General features: G+C 41.1%; 1 protein-coding gene across 10 annotated transcripts in view; it reads left to right on the top strand.

Annotated features, from left to right (window-relative positions):
* NT5C2 (5'-nucleotidase, cytosolic II) overlaps positions 1–20,196 on the top strand; it is a 62,578-nt gene that overhangs the window by 20,871 nt on the left and 21,511 nt on the right. For 6 of the 10 annotated variants that reach the window (XM_075423657.1, XM_075423650.1, XM_075423647.1 and 3 more), the window contains 2 exons: positions 11,247–11,320; positions 18,322–18,492. In XM_075423657.1, coding sequence (XP_075279772.1) covers positions 11,247–11,320; positions 18,322–18,492 — 245 coding nt within the window. Of the gene's footprint in view, positions 1–9,698; positions 9,831–11,246; positions 11,321–18,321; positions 18,493–20,196 lie in introns of those variants that run through there. The other 4 variants (XM_009942013.2, XM_075423656.1, XM_075423654.1 and 1 more) reach the window with 2 other exon arrangements.

Below are 20,196 nucleotides of genomic sequence, written 5' to 3'. Positions count from 1 at the left end.
GCTGAAGGGGAACCTCTGCTCTGGTGCGTGGAGCACCTCCTCCCCCCCCTTCTTCACTGACCTTGGTGTCTACAGAGTTGTTTCTCTCACATGTTCTTACTCCTCTCTCCTGCTGCAAAATGACGTTCCGCAGGGGATTTTTTTTTCCTTCTTAAATGTGTTATCACAGAGGTGCTACCACCATTGCTGATGGGCTCAGCCTTGGCCAGTGGTGTGTCTGTCTTGGAGCCGGCTGGCATTGAGTCTGTCGGACACAGGGGAAGCCTCTATCAGCTTCTCACAGAAGCCACCCCTGTAGCCCCCTTGCTACCAAAACCTTGACATGCAAACCCAATACATGGGATAGAAGCTTTCAAGTCAAGAAATACTCAGAGGCAGAAGTGTTAGAACAATTATTGCAGTGCACACTGGGAGAGCATGGCCTTAGACACGGGAATGCACAAATACGAATCAGGAGGAAATCAAGCAGGATCAGAAATTGTTTGAGAATTATATCTAATATGGTTAATTGTGTGCACCATGGGAGCGTGTAGAAGCACTAGGCAAGATCTCAGCCTCCTTTTCTGTGGTAGCTGTGCCGAGAACCATCTTTGCTGTAAAACAATTACAGTCTAAACAACATAGAGTACAGAATAAAAGAAATGTTACCACTCTCATTTTATGGTTTGGGAATCAAAGTACAGACTCTAGATTGTTTTCACAAGATCACCTTGGAGGTTTGGTTGAGCCAAGAATTTGGCCCACAGCTCCCAAGGTTCCAGGCGTAGAGCATAAAAGATGGATGCAGTCTGTATCCTTATCAGGTGTCTGGACTGTTACAGAGTTAAAAACAACAGCATCTAGTAATTGTCAGTATTCTGTTTGTGGCAGGTGTATCTTCAAAGTTTAGCTTGTTTAGTTTGAGAGTCATGCAGTATGATGATCGGAGTGTATTCAGCAGGAGTCGGGGAGACGTATGTCTGATATACAAACAGAAAAAAGTCTGTTTCCCCACCTCAAGCTTAAATGCCACGTTGCATTTGTGATTCATATACGGTGGTATTTCTGAGGAAGTGTTCTGGAAACGTTAGGTATCTTTTGGTTCTGCAAATGGAATCTAATTAGAGAAAAACGCCTTAGCATCATATGATAGGCCAGGTTGTGTGAGCTGCAGTGTCTAAGGCTAAGTAATGGATCCTGTGATGCATTTCTGAAGCTTTCCAATTTTCAGTGAATATGTTTGGGTACATGTCTGAAGTGGTGGTATTATTTGAGTCTCTCTGTGTCAGCTGGTTTGTCAGATACGGAAGTGTCTAATGAATGTGACTACATATAGCACATAAAAAGAGAGGGATTTTATACCATTTCTTGACAAAAAAATCTTCTTGTTGAAGTCATTGACAGTTTTATATTTGTATCATAGTTTTACCTATGACATTAGTTGTGTTAATGCTGATTTAGAGTGGTGAAAATGAAGTCAGAGTAAGGCCTATTTTTATTTTTCTAAATGTTTCCTTAACATTTGTTATCATTAGGTGCTGACAGTCTGCTAAGTGTTGTACGAGATCCAAAGGAAGCAGAACTTGTCCTTAAGAGCTCACACATTCAAGTCCTTATCGTGTTTACCCTTACTCATGTAAGAAATCTTTACTCTCAGAAAGAATTTCCTTATGGAAGATGAGAGTGCACTCATCTAAAGGAGGGTTTCCCACTAGGAGCTGGGATCTGGTAGTCCAAAATTAGTCTGTGGTACAGTTTAAGTACCCCTTTTTAGAATCTAGAAATGTCTGATTCAAAACATGTTGAGCAGAAATGTTGCTAGCACTTCAGATTTTTATGGAAAGCACAACACTGGGAATACATTAAGGAGAGGCACATTTTTGTTTTAAAATTACTATCCTCTTAAAAAGAGAGGGAGAGGAAGGGAATGAGAGAGAAGGAGGGAGCAGGAGAGAATGAGAGAACCTGATGCCAAGACTGTAGTATAAATCTGTGCTATTAATGGCTTTGGTGTACCAGTTCCATGGGAGTTATTTTGATAATCCAGTATTGTAAGAATCTGAAACAACCTCATTCCAGAGGCAGTGTTGTCAGATTTCTATTTCTGGTATTTTTTGTGATCTTTGTGTTAACAGATCTGATGTTACTTAAAAGGTAAGTGCAGATTTACCATGATAGAGTAGGACTGAAGTTATTTCCCCTTCTTGTTTTATATTGTATTTTTCAGTATCTGAATAATTGTTCAGATATAGAATATGTGTGCTGGTCACAGCCATTAGTTCTAGGATGTAAATCTGTTTCAGTGAGGCCCAAGTATGCTCTGACTCATGGATATTGCTGAAGCACTGACAATTTTATGAAAAAGAGAGGTATAAAAGATAAGGCATTCGTTGTTAAGATTCTTTTCTCTCTCTCCCTTTTTCTTTCTCTTTGTTTTTCTTTCTCTTTCAGTCTCTCTTTTTCACTTTTTCTTCTTACTCTAGCAGCTAAGGAAAAAAAAACTTGAAAACATTAAAGTGACTTAGAAACAAAACCAACAAAAAAGAACATTAAATTTAACACTGTTAGATTTCTTTTTTTTTTAACCTTAAAGATGGTCCCAGTGATTTTGTGGGCCTGATCTGGAAGGCTGGAGGTGCTTGGCAGCTGGGCCGCATCACAGATGGGCATAACTGGGGCTCGCTTTTGATACCAATGTCGGGAGCCCAGCTGGGCTTAAAGTCATTCATTGGGATTTTCTAAATGCTGCTGGTAATTCTTGGTTTTTTGAAGTGTGAAATTTTAAAAACTTGTTTTGCTGTTTGTTTACTTCATGCTTACTTAAATACCGTGGCGATACCTAGACCAATTGATTCAACTTTCTGGTTCTCATGAACTACACCAGATTTGATATGCTTGAATTGTAAATGTTGAAGCAGCATAAAATAAGGGGAAGAGTGGCCAATCTAAGCAAAAATATTTACCTTAAAAAAAAAAAGTTCTCGTGGGCATGAAAATTTTAAAAAAACTTTATAAAAAAATTAACTCTGAAGAAGCCATTCTAGTAGTCATATTTTACTGTGGTTGTTCATATTAGGAATGTGTTTTTTCAGGTGTTACACTTCTTGTTGTATCATTCTTGATGGATGGATGTTCAACGTATAACATTGTTGGCAGAAATCCCAGTTGAAGCTGGTTTAACTGGGGTAATGCATACTGACTCAGAGTATGATGACTGTATCATAATCATGTCTGAATGCCATAGGCAAGAATGTTCAAAATCAAATATTTATAGCTGTTTTCCTCTCGTAGCTGTTTTCCTCCCAGGAGTTATGCTTGGTGTTTGGATCAGTTTGTATAGCTGCTTAAGAAATGAGAGTGTTGAGGTTATTGATGAAGGAAGCAAAGCTTGTGAATATGAACATGTACGCTATGCGGTAGAGTTCAAGGGCTGCAGAAGCAGCATCAAGAATCAGAGAAGTCTGTAGAGGAGAAGTGGTGGCATTTTATCTTCAGGGTGTTTCTGATGCCTTTAAGACTTTCAGTTAGCTAGTGTTACTATCAGCCACAAACCTCGTTATACAACATTGTTGGCGCCTGTTGGAGGTGAGGTCTGAAGATGAATTAATATACAGGCTAGATGTTATTCATTCTCTAGCAGAGGTCACTTGTAAGAGGATACTGCAGTACTGTGCTATTGGCAACATACATTTTAATTCGGAAATAAAATGGATGTGTAGCTGTCGAGTGGCTTTTCCGTAGGTTGTGTGGTGGTGAGGCCACCTCCCTCATGCACTGCTTGTTGACTTTTCCGGGTGGAGGATAATCACTAGGTCATTTGTTCTGGAGGAGTACTGTCATCTAACGTGATTGTAATTAGGCAAGAACTAGGTTGACTCTGAGCCACCAAATTGCCCTAGTGTCTATTTTTTAACTGGGAGTGAGCACTTCTAGGCACCCTCTGGATTATCTCACATAGCTCTTTAGGGTTTAAATAGCAACCACATCTAGTTAAAGCAAATAATGGAAAAAGTTGGTGTTCCATCCACTCTTGTTACTACTGACAGTTACCAAGATCCAGGAAACAGGTATTTGCATTTACTTTTATTCTGTGGTTTTGGCTAAACAGGGCAGTAAGGCTGAGATGGCCTTTTTGTTAAATGTACAGACTTTGGGATGCTTTTACCATTTTGCATCAGAGTAATTTGAGACTTCTCATCCTAAACATGGGGTTTCTGGTGTTGTTTTAGTTTTGTTTTCATGCTCTGTTGTTTACTGGCTAGCACAGGAGATGTGGCATTGTGATTCCTAATCCTGATTCTCCTGCTGACCGGTCATAGAGTATTGAATAAACTACTTCATAGTTTTGTGCTTCAGTTTGCTTTAAAGCATCTGACTGTGGTAATATGAATTAAGTGATTTAAGATGTTAATATAGAATGAGATTCTGGGTGAGGAAAAAAAAAAAAGTATATACTTCAACAATGACAAAGCAAAAGGACTACCAATTGGTTGTTTTGATTTCTAGGGTTAAATATGTATTTTAGTTTGTTCAAAGTTGTAAACTCTGGGCTATTCACTGCTAATCTTGTTTATTTATTGATATTGGATCATCAGTGATTGCAAACAGGGGGAAATGTTGTGTAAACTAGGCTATGAGGCTAGAAACTGTTTGTCTATTTGGGTAGCTATATATAAAGTGTCTTTAAAATGATCAGTTCATTGAGGTGGCAAATGAGAAAAAAGTCTTTACCAGTCTGAAAACGCTCTCCTCATCAGACGTGCTCAGAGAGGCGATGTATGGTATTTTCATGTAACTGTAAAGGAGGTGGCTCTGTAGGCACCGCTGGCGATGGTCTGTCCTCATACATCTTTGTGCAGCCTCCTTGGGCTGGTGCGGTGGCATGTGTGTAGCGGGGAGCGGCATGTGGCTCTATTTATTTTGCTTTAGTGCTTTTGACATTGGAGAGAGGAGGGAGAGAGAGTGTTAAGGCGGCAGAATGGGTGAGCTTATGAGAAAGCAGAACACTTGCCAAATTAATAATAAAGAAATTACATTGAAAATGTCCCATGATCCCTAGCTTTAATAGGTTGACGGAGCAGACGGGTGTTATTTTGGGATGGAATCCATATGCGAGCTTCTTGGCACTTTGCTGTTGCCTGGGAGGAAAACCCAAACAATGGAAACAGAAATGGCCAAGGCTATCTCCTTCCATCTGATTCCTGCTGAATTTCAGAGGGAACTGCTCATAGTTGTGTTTCTGAATACTGCCTCATCAGACTTCTAAGTTCCAGTCATAACCTGATTTTCCAGTTTTCTGTCACTATAATTGTGCAAGGACAGTTAGTCTTGTGAAATTGCAGGGCATTATGTTGGAAACGTTATTAGAATTGGCCAGGAAATTTTGATGCCCTTCTTCTGTCTCCCATACCTGATACTGTTTCACCTGCCTAAAGTCATTTTGAGCCCAAACACGAGCTCTAAATACAATTACAAACATATTGACCTGTCAGAGTATTCCTCTTTGGTTGAAGAAGAATAAAGTGGAAGTCTGATAAACTAACATTGTGAAAAAAAGACCAAAAAGGTATGATAAATAATAATATATGGAATGGTCATTACCTCCCTAAAGAGGCAAGTCTCAGCAAAAGAATTATTACATTGTTTTTAATAGCTTAAAGCAGTTTATTTCTTATCCCCTCTAAGACAGGTACCAAAGCATCCAGCACCCAAAGACAAGACATTTTGGTAGTACCTTCTGAAGGTTCCTCATATGATTTGTGCCAGATGAGTAAGGTCAGCGAGGGGTTCATCCGAGTTCACTGCTGTTGGTCAAAGTCACGTGTAACCAGAACTATAATATCATGTAGTAAGACATCTCCCCCAGCCACACAACATCTGGGGTCTAGCTAGTGATACTGAGAACATCCACTTGTCATAAGAGTAGTGGGATTTTTTTTCATTATTAGTCTTTTTCATGAGGCCGTGGGGAATTTGAACATGGGAGGCTATTTAAAGCTAATCCATTTAGTTCCCTCTTACTTCTTTTTAACTCTTCTAGCTTATTAAAACATGGAAGTTGTCCATAAACCGAAGATAAACTGAAGTGCCTAAACTTTGAGGAAGCGGGAATCGGAGCCTTCCGGCTAGTTAGTCCCTGTTTCATGGCTAGCTCGAGCCCAACTGTCCACCAGTCTTTTTTAAACACATGTGTAGGTCATGCTTAGCCAGCTCCCACTGTATTTGCTGTTCCGCTCGGCACTCTTGCAAGTTTCTTTGTTTAATTTCCAGTGAAACATACTCTCCTCACAAAGAATGCTTCCTGCTGGAAGGTATTTCTAGACACATTTGGAAAATCATTATAAAAATGCTCTGTTCCAGAAACCTCGCCTCACATTGTTCGTTTTCGTTTTCTCGCTATGAGGAGTTGTGATCCATGTGCCAAATTCCTCCTTAGTTTTATAATTCTGTGCATTTTGTTTACTTTGTCATATTACAAGAATATTATCCATGCAAATTTCATTCAGGGCACAGAATGCTATTGAGATCTTGCACAAATAGAACAAAAACATTTCTCCCTCTCTGCATTCGCTCCTTTCCTGTGTTACTCGAGAAGAGTGGGGACTTAGGCTCCTGCCTCAGAATTGATTGACAAGAACAGTAACAAAACTGAGATCAGTTCTCTTTTAAAAATATAAAGGACTGTGAATTGCAGTGTGAGGGTATCAGGGCTCAGTGACTCCCTTTATGCATGCTCAGCAGTTCCTTCTTCCTTGCAGTACAACACATTTTTCTCTTATCCAGCACAATTCATAGAGCTCAAAAAGAAAATAAATACTATCATCATTGAGAGCCTTCTGCTGTGGCCGAGCTGCAGGGTTTAATCTTTGAGGAAGAACTCATTAAGGAGCAAATGTGCTTTATGGTTTCCCTTAAACAGCTCCTCGAGTCCGTTTTTCTAGAGGTGTGGATCTGTGCCAGGCTAAGCCACCCCACGTCCTGGCTGCTGCCTCCCCGCTGTGCCGTGTGCTGGCTCGAGGGCCGGTGGGGCTGGATGTGGTCCCTCAGCCGGCTTCCCCAGAGCAGCGACGCCTTGGACTGCTCTAGCCACTCTGCACAGGGAGTGCGAAACTGTGGGAGATTCACAGAGATACTCCTCCAAGCAGAAATATAAAGCTTGGTGTGTCATCAGGATGGAAAGATGAAGGGAGGAGAAAGGCAGTGCCCTATTTAAGGAGATGCTCTGGTTGCAGACAGGTGTGGAGCTGGGGAGTTGGGTTTAGGGGATACCCCCTGTGCCTCAGCACAAGGAATGGAGAGGGTGTTCTCATGCTATGCCTGCAGTTTGAGTTTTCTTACTGCCCAGTGCTGTTAAATTTTTAGATCAGCTTAATTTTTAACTCCAGCGCTTCTACTTAAAAGGATTATTTTCTGAATGGAAAAAAGCAAAATCAGGGGAAGGGTGATTTCTTCTGATTCTGGCAAGTGGAATAATTATTCTAGATGAAAAATTCCTTGCCGAAAAATATTGGGTGATTTTAGTTTTCCTTGTATTCTGACTTTATCTCAACTGTTTGTAATCTGGAAGCTTCTTTGATTTTTGTTTATCTAGATGAGCTGTAAAAAACTTGTCACTTCATCCTTTCCTTTAGAGACCAGAGGATCTTTTCTCTCAGTTGGATAGGGTTCTTAGAGTCTTAGTGTTGGTTTTGCTTTGTAGTCATTAAAAACAACTCTTGTCATTTCTCTATACCATGTCTTCTGTGGAGACGTTACATTTTTGTAGCCAACAGACACATTTGACCGGTATTCTTGAAATCAGGCTGAGCGTACGTACCTTCGATTAGGATCTAAGCACAGCTTTGAAATGGGCTAAGTCTGCAGCTTGTGAGAAGCACCTGGCTCTTCCCAGAAACTGTTGTGGTGATTTAATCTCAACCTTTATCTTTAGTTTCTAGGATACTGCAGATATTTACTACTTTGAGTAAACCACCTGCATTAAGCTTGTCAGCTTCTGGGAGTAAATATTTGTAAGTATCTACCTAGCCCCTTGTGTCTGCAGGGGCATCGTGTATAGGAGACGTCTTCCTTTATCCAGATTTAAAATTGAGGTCCTGAGTGCCTACAAAATAACCCAATATATGGCTGGGCCTTCACAGGAGGAGCGAAGCTGGTTCCATTTTTTTTTCCCCTGTTTAGTCTGCCATTTAATCTGCCAAAGCATATCCGAGTTTAAATAGATTAAAGTGTTCTCATTTCCTGTCCTGAGCACATTGTGTAATAGCCTTCTTTAGCTTTTTAAAATATTTGCTCTATTTTACTCCAGCACTGGTGGCTGAAGTAATTACCACGTCAAATCAGTCTGTAGGATGCCTTGAAATCTGCCAGGTCCGTGTGCTGTTGGGGCATTAGACCCTGCCACGTACAGTTTCTACAACATAGGCGATAGTTATGAGTTGATGGAGAAAGAGAGATCTTCACCAGCTGTTACCAATAGGGGGCTGGTATAGTAATTTTTGTGGTTTAGTCATAAGACCTATTTTGGAACAAAAATATGCTAATAGATGTTGTTTGTTTCATTGCCTTTAGCAAACTTTTCCAGATCTTCAGTATCAACGTGTGCTGGTTTTCTTTTTTAGTCCTGGGGTTCAGTTTGTAAATCCTCCGAGAGCAAGCGATGAAAAAAATGTCGGAGGCTTAGAGATCTTTCCACGGTTTTTGGTCAGTTTGGTGTCGTCATCACCTAAACATAGGCAGGCTGGACTGGAAGAGAGCTCTTGGGTCACAGCTCGCTTGTTTTCGCCTTTCACAGGCACTGTCGTATTACCCTTTTTATGAGTGCATTCAGCCCCGGCCTAGTGCTTGTTTGTTGTTCTCGTTTTGGAAACCGTTCCCAAACATTGCAATTCTGGAACACTCTTCTGAGTTTCTTTAAATTTCCCTTCCTATTCCTGTCCTGTTCAGAAGGATGGAAAACTGTGCTCCAGGGGCAAAGCCTAAAGGCAAAACCAAAACTGGACTCTGCAGATTGGGCAAAAAATGTTGCTAGCATCCCCCGGAGGTATGTTACTACTTATTAAAGTTTCCCACTTTCAGAAACAAACTGCACAAACATGAGGTCAGAAATCATGTGCTTGAATTAGCTAATAAATAATGCTTCCTGGCATAAGCAGCAGCAGAACATAATCGTCTTCATTATACAAAGTATGAGACTGTGTTTAGTACCAAGTAGCATTTCACATTGGCCTCTTGCAAATCAGAGCTATCTTGGTGTTAAAAGACAAACACGGATTCAAACTGCAGATTCAGATAATTTGCTCCACCTACTCAAAAGCCGGCTATTTCAGGAGTGAATTTTAGTGACTTACGATCCCATCTCATATTTCCAAAAGGCATTTCTTTACCAGTTTCCAGTTTTTTTTTCCCCATCACTTTGTCTTGTTTAGGTAATACATAAATCTATCAGAAAAGAGCGTCGTCTGTAACCTCGGAGGCCCCTTAGTGACAAGCCCCATTGTCGAAGGCAGGCACTTTGCCAGGAAACTGTGACTCCCAGGGAGAGTGTGCAAGGTTAGGGGGAAAGTACACGATTGCCAGAGAAACTGTATTCCAAGCGGATTTGTGTGGAACAACAACGATATCCAGTGACTGGCTAAATTAGCCACAGATGTGTTTTCTAGAACACTGTCCAAGAAGATATACAGTACTTTAAGGCTTGGTTCAGACATAATGATCTTCTGAAGTCAAATCAGATCCAAGCAAAATTGCATCTGTACCGGGGAAGCTTTAAAGGAATTGTGTAATATGATTCAGACAAGTAGATGAATCAGACTGCTGCGAACTAAACAAGGAGCACATCGGTGAGAGATGAGGTAAGGCGACTTGCATAGAAGTGTGATAGTTTGATGTTAGCAGTTTGCTGTTCAAACTCGAGCTGCAGCAGATTGACCCGGGCAGTGAAGCGGGCGCGTTATGCCGGCCACCTGCCCAGAGCGTGCGTGCAGAGGAGAATCTCCCGGCGGTTTCTTGCAGCTTTTCAGAACGTACGGGTGCTTGGCTTTGCACTTGCCGTCTCCATTGCTGCCTCACTGTCCCTGCGCCGCTCCTCCTACGCAGCAGTGCTGCCGATTTCAGTTTTTAAGAGGGTGATTATTCTGCTGAGGGCAGTGCGCTTATTAGATATTTGGAGAATTTTCACATATTGAAATCAGTACGGATGAAGGCTCTGGGACTTTTCTCGTACAGGAGAATTTTGTCTCGGCATCACAGCTCGAGCAGTACGTGGGATTTCTGTCCGAGATCAGTGTTGAGAAGCTCAGCTTCCCTGCCACAGCTGAGTTCCGACTCTTGTTTTTAAAGTTTCTGTAAGACAGACGGTGGAGAGAAGTCCTGTAGAATTACAGATATGCTGTATGGTTTAAAGTTCTGGGGAAACATAAGCAGCTTAGTTACTGTACTAGTTGGAACAGGAGGCAAGAGGAGCTTTTGTCATATTCTCTGACCTATTTCTTTACCATGTTATTTACTCGAACTAAATTGAATATGGTGTATTAAAATGTTGTCATCAGAAAGGGCCTGGAAGTATTCAGCTTAGATTCTCATTGCAGTAAGCATTAGTAGTAGAAATGGAATTTTAAAAAACAGCAATTTTGTTGAGGAGTTGCAGGGGACATAAATAAAAAGACAAATTTTCACAATAGAAAGAGCATATTCTTCTGGATGAAAACTTATGTTTTTCAGAGCTTTATTAGATGTTTTTAACATTATTGGTGTAAGTGTGGAAAAGAATCTGTTTAGGTTTGTTTTGAATTTCCAGATATGGTTCCAAAGAGGGCTCAAATGCTGTGAATTTATTCACAGAAATGTTGTTTTCTTTTCCTTTCCTTGTTACTGCTTTGTAATGATTTGTTTTAATCAAGCGAATTGTGTTGCCCTCCATCCTCTGCTTCCAGTTCCCTCTCACTTGAGGTCTGAATTCTGCTTCAGGAGATTTTGCATTTCTATTCTTAGGAATTTTTGCAGGTCACGTGCAAAGCCGTGTGTGTGTGCATGCATGCATGTATGTCTTTAGACAGCATACCAATAATTAGAATAACCCAGCAAAGTCATGGCTTTGCTTCAGGAGAGCTCATCACAAGAAATGAAACATGCCTCCATTTTCAGGTGTATTTTCTGATCGTCCCCTAAGAGAGCCAGACATCCTGACAGCTGGCAGAATGTGTTTGTTCTGAAACACGATTATTTTGAAAATGCTCCTACCTGTGACTTTCTCTCTTCTCTCTTTACAGGGTCTTTGTAAACCGAAGTTTAGCCATGGAAAAGATAAAGTGCTTTGGTTTTGATATGGATTATACACTTGCTGGTGAGTATCTTAATTTTTTTTGTCGTTGACTTAGTTTGGAATATTGCCTCTTGTTGAGCAAAAAACAGTTTCTGGATGGGTTACTCCATTTAGCAGGTGCTGCTTCTAATAGCAAATATATCATTCACTATTCATTGCACTTTCATTTTAGATGTTTACCTTAAATTTGTTATCTGCAAGCTGTATGTGGTCACAAGCCATGTCGATGTAGTACAGTTTCAAGTGATTATGGGTGTCAAGGAAACCAAAGCTTAATAAGTCTAATTGCTTCCTTGGATTCCACTATATTGTGATATTGGCCCTGGTGCAAGCTTGGCTTTGAATAATGAGGTGATTTCTTTTATGCTCGGTGCATGTGGCGGGCTACACCTTCAGCCAGCAGCTTCTTCTGTGTCCTGGGAGGGTCATTTTCGAATAGCTTTTCCTCTTTCCCACTCCTCGGTTGGCCACATCAGTGACTCATTCTGAGAAGAGGCAAGGCAGGGGGAGTGTCTCCTGTCAGCTGAACAAGTTAGTTTAGAAAGCTTTGCCCATTCTTTATGGCAGATAGCCTTTGGGTGGTTGCATAAGACCTTTTAGTTCTGTAAATTTTTTTGCATGACTTCTCCATCTTTCAAATACTCAACAGGCAAGTTCTCTGAGACGTTTGATGAAGGAGAGGGTAAAGTTACCGTTTTCTGCATAATCAGACTTGCATGATGTTACGTATTTTAAGGAAGGAAGAGACAAAAAGCCCACTTCCACTTTCCTGAGTTATGATGTCACACAGGCTGTAACTGAGGATGTCACATACATTTCTCGTTACCACTTCCAAGGTTGTGGATAAAAAGTTCATACTGATATTTCAATTTAGAATTGTTGTGAATATAAACTGAGAAAATGTGAAGTAGAGTGTCAGGGTCACCTAATAATAGGTCAATGCAGTATGTCAACTATGGTCATCTAGTTACTGCATCTACTGAGAAGGAGTGAGAGATGAGTAACATGGCTAGGGACAGTGTGAGGGTCACAGGAGCTGGGCTCAATGGCCAAGCAAAGGGCAGGAAGGTTTCCACATGCTCATGGTTTAACACAACGCTGCACGGAGCAGTTTTGGTTGCTGTGGAAGGTAATTGCAGTTTATATTTAGATCACTTGCTTTTGTTCTTTTAAGCAGTTATCTATGAGGCACTAGCTATATATAAAAAGTTTGATTTTTCAACACCTTATTGATACATCTGTTTAAAGTTCCTGCCACTTTTTAAGTCATGAAGCGTTGTCATTGTTAACCTGTGCTGGATCTAACTGCAGGCATGTGCTTTTGCTGTTTGTGTTTCCCAGCTGTGACAGCCTTGTGGCAGTGCCTTTAAGGAGCGCAAAACAGTTGTTCAAGAACAAATGCTTAAAAAAAAAATAAAAAATTGCGGGTTTCACTTCCTTAACGGCAAAACCACATCTGTGCCTTTCGTAAATGGGTGGCGTTTCCCGGGGACTCGGGTGATCCCAGTGGGGCTGGCGTGGAGCATGGAGCTTGTTGCTAACTTTCATCCTGACAGAAGGAGAGCTTCAGCACTGTCCTCACTTCTCTGACTGTTCATTTTACTCAAGTGTTGGTTATTCCTGTAAACACAGAGCAAATGTGTTGCTATCCACAAAATGATGCTCGGTTTGGCGAGAGGAAAAAATGCAAATGTTTCAAGCATGCTAAAACAGTACCCAGGGACATGGAAACCCGGGGCTTCCAAGGCTGGAAGATCACAGCGCTACAGCTAAGCAGGCAAAGTTGGTGTGTTCAGGGGAGTTGAGTGACAGGGTATGGTGCAGAAAAAGAAATGGGATGTGGTCCGAGCAGAAAACTGGAGATCTGGACCACTCTGGGGTAAGCTGCCATCCCATGACTTCTTCCGTGGTACAACAGAGATAATAGTTGCAGATCATTTTACAAGGAGTTGTGAGAATGTAATTAGGTTCGAAAGCCTTTTGCAGATGAAAAGCATTATGCCTGGTAAGTACTATTTCCCTTTTTTTCCCCTTGAGTGGGAAATTAACATACAAAATTACCTGTTTGTCTTCTTATGTCTCAGTCTCATCCTTTCTTCTCCATGTGGGCTTTTGTTATCCCACCATTATTTGCTATATATAACTGTCGCACTCAAGAAAAATTACTTATTCATTGCAGGGGGTTAAAGAGTGTAATGTTAGAATGTGATTATAATTAATTAGTTGGAAATCATAATGAAGAAGTGGGGCAAGTGAAGTACTACATTAGTATGTAGTAGTGCATTGATTAGACCCTGCCTGTTTTCTGTCTGGGCACGTCATCCCTTATACACTGTTTCACATGGACGTGCTACTGTCTAGATTAAAAAAGAAAAAACAATGTGAAAAGCTAGTTTATGTGTAATTTAACATCTGGAAATGGTATCTGCATACCAGATGGTGCATGCTGAGCAGATGCCTTTTGGAGACCGTTCAAGATATGTAAATAGACCAAGGAAGAAGAACAGAAGCATCTCCAGTGTCATCAGCTCCTCATCTAGTTTTCTGCATTTGTACTTTCAGATATTGCTACGTCACTTTTCTGTAAAGTTGTTTAAAAATATCCCAAGCACAGTCTTCATATTCAGTGATGGAAGGCAGTCAGAGCCATTGACCCTGCTAAAAACTGTACACCACATCCTTTCCCTGCTCTCTGTCATGAACTTTCACATGAGAAATAAACTGATGACATTCATTCCATGGCTGACAGTCACACACTTTGACATCTCAGAAGAAGAATTATTATTTTGGAACACTTTAAATTACCTGTCTTGTGAAGAGGAGGCTGTGGTGTCAGTAAAAGAAAACACGTCGTCACTCTTCTCTCTTTCTTCTTCCCAAAGCAGTGGCCATTGGTAGCACCAAAAGTCTGGCTTATGAGGTGGTTCAGTGCCAGAGAAGTCAGAATCGCTTGACTTATTTTGAACTTTAGAAGACAGAAACAGTTTTGTTCTTGTACTATATAAGTTTAAGGACACAAGCCTTGTTACAATAACACTGTTTTCTGTCTAGAATAATCTAATTTTGTTAGGGATGTGGCATTTCCATTCTGAAGTATATTGTAACAGCTACTACACACATGCTGCAGTGATCATGTGTTCTACTACTAGCATGGCTGAGAATGTCAGCTTGCCAACTGACAGCAGTTTTAGTATCATCATGTTACATTGCACATAAAATATGATTCCACACATTTGTTTATAGAGTAGTATTTCTTAGCCTTATTTAAATTAAAGGGCTACTTAACTCAGAAATGAAAAAATTGAAGGCTGTCTGGTATAGCATAGCCACAGTGATTTTATTTGCTGTCAGGTGAAAATTAGGTTAAACTTTGAATTCTTGTTTGTAACTTCTATGTTCTCTATTGTGTTTGCCTCTTTCCTTGTGTAGGATTGAGAAATACTGTTAATGGGTGTGTTGGGCAAAGAAAGTCTTTTTGTCTTGAAGGAAAGAGCCTGAAGGTTTTACCCTTCTCTTCTGAGAAATTATGGACATCAAATTGCTGAATTTGTAGCCACCGTGGTTACAGCTATAATTGCTTTGACTGCTAGGAGCTCAAAATAAAATGAAAGCAAATTGAAATAACTCTCACAGGTTTAAAATTCCTTGTTTTCACATCAGAGATTGCTGTTGCATCCTCATGGGTGAATAAGATCTCCTACCTGTATGGAAACTCCCAAGTCTGCCTAGGTTTGTGTGCTGGATACACGGATAGATACACTAGAGGCTCAGAAATCTGTGTTGTAAATGAAGCTTACTGTCCCCTTCCTATTCAGTCTGTTTAGTTTGTTTGTGTTAGTGAATCACATTTAGTACTTAAAAGAATGTTTCTTTTTAGCTAGGTGGTGTTGGGAGGAAAGTTGAAGGAGCAGGAAGAACAGCAGGGCCTGATTTGTATGCATAGTTGCTGCTTAAAATCTCACAGGGCTTGACGCAAGCAAGAGTCATCAACTATTTCAGCCCTTGCTGTTAGCGGAGGTCAAGACAAGTTTCTGTGATGTTACGCAGCCATCAGCCCAGCAGCCCTTCATACCTTGCTGCCTGCCAGCCCGGGAGCGAGCCCCGCGCCGACTCCCCGGGGCTCCCTCGCCCCTTGGGAAGTGACGGCGTTACACCAGCATCTGCGAATGCTGTGTTTGTCAGGGCGGAATGGAGAATTTCTGACAAATTCCTGTTTAAATCTTTAAGTCAAAGAGATTTGAGTGTCCTTTTGTGGTGTGTTTTTGTTTGCTAAATAGTAGTTTCTTCTATTACCCGAATGATTCATCTCTGATTATTCATTCTGACTGGTTAGAAGACCAGTAGTCAGTAACAATTCTGGTCTGCCTTCCAGTTTTACTAGTACTGTCAAAACTGCCCATGCTTTGGTAAAGGAAAATGTTGCATGTAATCCAAAAGATTCGCAACCTTCTCTGTTTTTGTGTTTACTGCAAACTGCAGGAAGAAAGATGAAGGTGTGTCAGCAGAGAGTCTTCACTGCAGCGCCCACCTGAGACTAGGAGTTGGTGAGGCCCCTTGGAAATGCAGCAGAGAGATTGGTTTTGTGCAGCATTTTACTTGTCTTTTTCCCTCTCAGTGTGAGCTACACTTGTAATTAGTAGGTCTGGATCCAAGTAATGCAGGAGGCCTTGGCATTGCTAGGTCTCAAATGGGACAGTTTGCACAATGAGGTGATGGATAGATGTCCCTTGACAGAAGCAGGCCTAAAGCAGTGGGGTTCTCAAACTGGCTGTAATTTCACACTGGGCCATTGGCAGAGGCAATTAGTAAGAATTACAAACTCAGTTGTGCTTGAAAAGATTCTTCTGTGACTACCTTCCTTCTCCAGAAGTTATAGCCTTGTTGCAAGTTTTATCTTCTATCATTGAGGTAGAGAAGATGTGGTATCAGTAGGCAGGATGCCTTCATTTGGAATGCTTTTCCTGTACTTAAATCATCGCTGCCTCCACAGTCTCCAGAAATCAACAGTAAAATCATCATTGGCTGCTGAAAACTGTTTCAATAAAATAGAAGGGGAAATGAGGCTTGAAAAATACTGGGCTTATTGTGTGCAAATATGATTAATACAGCATAATCTGATTGGAATATAGCTTGTGTCCTGGAAACATTGCCAGCTTCGTGCCAAGATTTAGTGCACTGCAAAGATTTTATTGCAAAATATCTTACGCTTTCAGCTGCAGCATTTCCCTTCCCTCCCAGGACAGCTGTAGTCTTTCCCAACTTACTCCAAAATGCAACATGCGTAAACATGTTTTGCCCCTTCCTCAGGTAGGCGTTTGTGTGTAAGCCCTCCTTGCAGTTTGGAGCAGAGAGTTTTTCACACCCACATCTTATTTCTAACATGTTTTCCTTTACCGGTTTACTCTGGAAAAGACACGCTCTACCAGAAAGTAGAATTGGCTTGTTGCTGCATGTGATCTGGGAGAAAAGGCGGCAGCTGAATTGAGAACTGATTCTTAATCGATCTAATAGTTTTACTGTAGCCAGGTTGTATCAGTTTTCTGTGTTTCAGTTTCCACAGCTGAAAAATGGGACTAAGGAATTTGTACCTTGTATAAAAATTTTCTGGATTACACAGATGAAAAACAAAGTATGAACGTGAGGGTTTATACAGGAAAGATTGAACTGAATACTTTAAAAAGCTGCTGGGCTTGTAATGTAAGCAACTGCAAGGAAATACTTGTTCTTCTGTTCAGAAACTGTTGTATGTTTAGTGGCAATGGACTGTAATACAAATGTCCTAGAAAACGCTCTCCTACTTAGGTTAAAAGCTTGTCTTTAGTTTCATCCTGATGTGTAAGGACTACAGGCTTTGAGGCTCTTCTGAGGAGATACTAAGCGGTTCTGCTTCTTTCCCAGTTCTCTGGAAAATACAGCTCTTTGTGGCGTACAGAAATAGTAGGTAGATAAAGAGAGGGATTGGTAGATGTAACAACAGTAGCCTTCAAACTATCCTAGCGAAAAATGAGAGATGCGTCGACCATTGCACATCTGCTGTCTGCATTTTCACATTTGCACGTTCCCAGTTTAACAGGTGCAGATTTTGCGGATTTCAGAGGCTGCTTTAGCCATTAGTGCTTTAAAGCTGAAGGCAGATGGAGAAGCCAAGTTGTTCCTAGTATGCTTTGAGCTGGATGTTTTTCCAAATACCAGCACAGTGCTTGGGTGGCTATTGTCCCTGGTGTCTTTCTGTTGCTGCTCTTCGGAGTTTGACCATTTACAGCTGTGTAATGAGCAAACCGAGGTCTGGAGCTGTGGGAGCTCACATGCTGGCATTGGGAATGGGGAGCTGAGAAAACATGTGTTGCTTGCTCCATCCCAGTAAATCACCGGCTGACAAACTGCTGATCTGCTGTCCGTGGATTCTTGAAGAATCAGTGTGTTAGACAGAAGCTGCTGAAAGAACAAGTCTTCACAGTGTAATGGAAGTTTCAAAAGCTACTATATTCTGCTTTCTTTCTCTTAAAAACATGAGAATAACACCAAGCTGGGTCAGCAGGCTGTTAGTATACCAACGGCCAGTTCTTGTCATTGCCGGATGGATGGAAATACAGAGGGTTTTTTCACTGTTGATAGACCCCCATATCTAGTAATCTTAATACTACAACAGAAGTACTATGATGTTTCAACTACCCCTGTGATGCCGGGAGCAGCTTACTCTGTAGGAGGAACCGAAGCTGAGAGTACAGAAGGCTTTAACTCTGAGATCATGTGTGCCATCGCTTTGTGAATGCCTTATTTTAGCACGCTACACAGAAACTTACGTGTGTGGCTTATTGACAGCATGAGCACTTGCGCTACGTATAAGCCCAGGTGCACACTGTTTAAAATAAATGTGTAGCTTTTGAGGCTTAATCTCTTAAGTGAATAGGGAGAGAAATAAGAAGCTGGTTCTGTTTGGACACTGGTATGCCTGAAAAATGCCTTAGATATAGTGTATACGTGGTTGCTATACCTTTAAGTAATTTTCGTTTTATTTCTAGATGCTAACAAGTTATGTTTGAACATGAAGCCCATGCAACTATTTCTTCCCTGTTCAGAAGTCTTCATTGAAGAACTAAGCCCATATTTTGGCACAGTAGTTTGTTTCCATGGAAATGCAGGGATATTTCCAGTATGGGATTATGACTCCCAGTGGGCTGTATCTGAGAGAGGTAAATTGTGAAGGCCACTTGTTAAGTGCAAAAAAAGATTCTCTTGTGTCAGGGAAACCATAAAAAATTCCGGCAAAAGAACAGGTGACCGTGTAGTCATCTTTAAAATATTATTCCAGTGCAACGGAATGTTATGCCAACTATTAAAATAGACAAACTGAAGTTTCCTTGAAATGCAGAATCCGTCTGAATTGCTTCTCTTGACATTCAAAATGTGACCTCAGTGCTGTTGTTACCTCAAGCCATGCATTTTTATTCAGCAGAAGAAATCTTTCCAACACTAAGCTCTGTTTTGCCAGCCTCTGAGGCATATCCAAACAGCCCAAATCTTTGTTACATCGAAGGCAAACAAAGTGCAGCAGCAGAAGGCTAAAAATACCTTGAATTTACCAATGAGAGTGCTAATAAGCCTGCTTTGGGAAGAGTTAAAGCTGATGATACTTGACAACACTTTTTTTTAAAAAAAAACAAGTAGAAACGCAGCACTAAAAACAACCTGAAGGGTAGACATCCAGCAATTCAGAGCCAAGCTGAACATACAATACTGTGTCAGTCCTTGAAGCAACAACAAATGCTGCCTTTAAAGATCCTTTTAGCATGCAGAGTGGGAGAATCGGAGCTGATACAGTTCCAGGTCAGAGGTTTTAGAGCTGAAAGCTGTGCTGTGCACTTGGGAATGTTTGCAGGAGCATTAGAGGTAAGGAATTTTCCATCGCTCTTGGGCTGCAGAGTGGGTGCATAGCTGCTTTATGGGCACTGCTGCAGCTGGGCACTGCAGACTCTTTGTGCTTCTCTGTAGGTGTTTACTGATTTCCACCCAGAAACCTGTATTTGGCACTGTCAGAAAAGGGTTCTGGGTAGCCTCTGAAGCTCAGATCCAAAAGATTCAACCCTCTGGTGATTAGTGACTCTTGCCTTGCTTCCTGTTATCAGATTTATTGTCAAAAACATCTGTGGCCGCAAGAGGCTTAGTGCAAGATCTGGCTGTTCATGCACAGCAGAGCAGCTTGTGTGTTAAGCATACGAAAATATCCTGGGGTGCACCTGGAGGTTTTGTTAAGGTCTTGTCTGCTGATCACTACAAATACATAATTTCTAGTGAAATAGAAAAGGTACATTAAATATTGAAGTGTGCTTAAAGCTCATCTTTGTCTTACTGCACAGGAGGCTTCTGTGTTTGAAAAGGTTGCTTTGGGTAAATGAAAATTATAATCAATATGGCAGCAGTTTCCTCTGATATCAGACTTAAAAATGGAGTGAATTCAAAGAAACAAAGCGTACTGTTGCTACCCAGTTTGTTTGTTTGGTACTGTGAAAACTCAGTTTAAATACAGGCTGAAATACTACAATTCTGTTTTGCATAATACAGTGCATTTTTATTTACGGTCTAGTGGTTAAAATCAAACCCCAGGAGTCAAGAGGGCTGGGGTCTGTTCCTGCCTGTTTTTCAACTTGTTTTGACCGTAGACAAATCCTTTATGGTCACAGTTCAGCCAAGTCCATAAGCAAATGGCGAGTCAGTGATTCACCATGTTCCTAATTGAAAACATATCAGTTGTCTCATGGGCTTCATTTGGGATTTCTTGCGGTTACAATTCGGCACGTTTACCACTTCGTCAGTGTGTTTACAGGCACTGAGCTCCCAGGTCAGCACAGCACAAACGTGCAGGCCTCCATGGCCCTGCACGCAGGGAGGCACACGGC

Source organism: Opisthocomus hoazin, chromosome 6 (genome assembly GCF_030867145.1).
Source record: "Opisthocomus hoazin isolate bOpiHoa1 chromosome 6, bOpiHoa1.hap1, whole genome shotgun sequence".
Taxonomy (NCBI): Eukaryota; Metazoa; Chordata; class Aves; order Opisthocomiformes; family Opisthocomidae; genus Opisthocomus; species Opisthocomus hoazin.
This window is presented reverse-complemented; position numbering and strand designations above follow the sequence as displayed.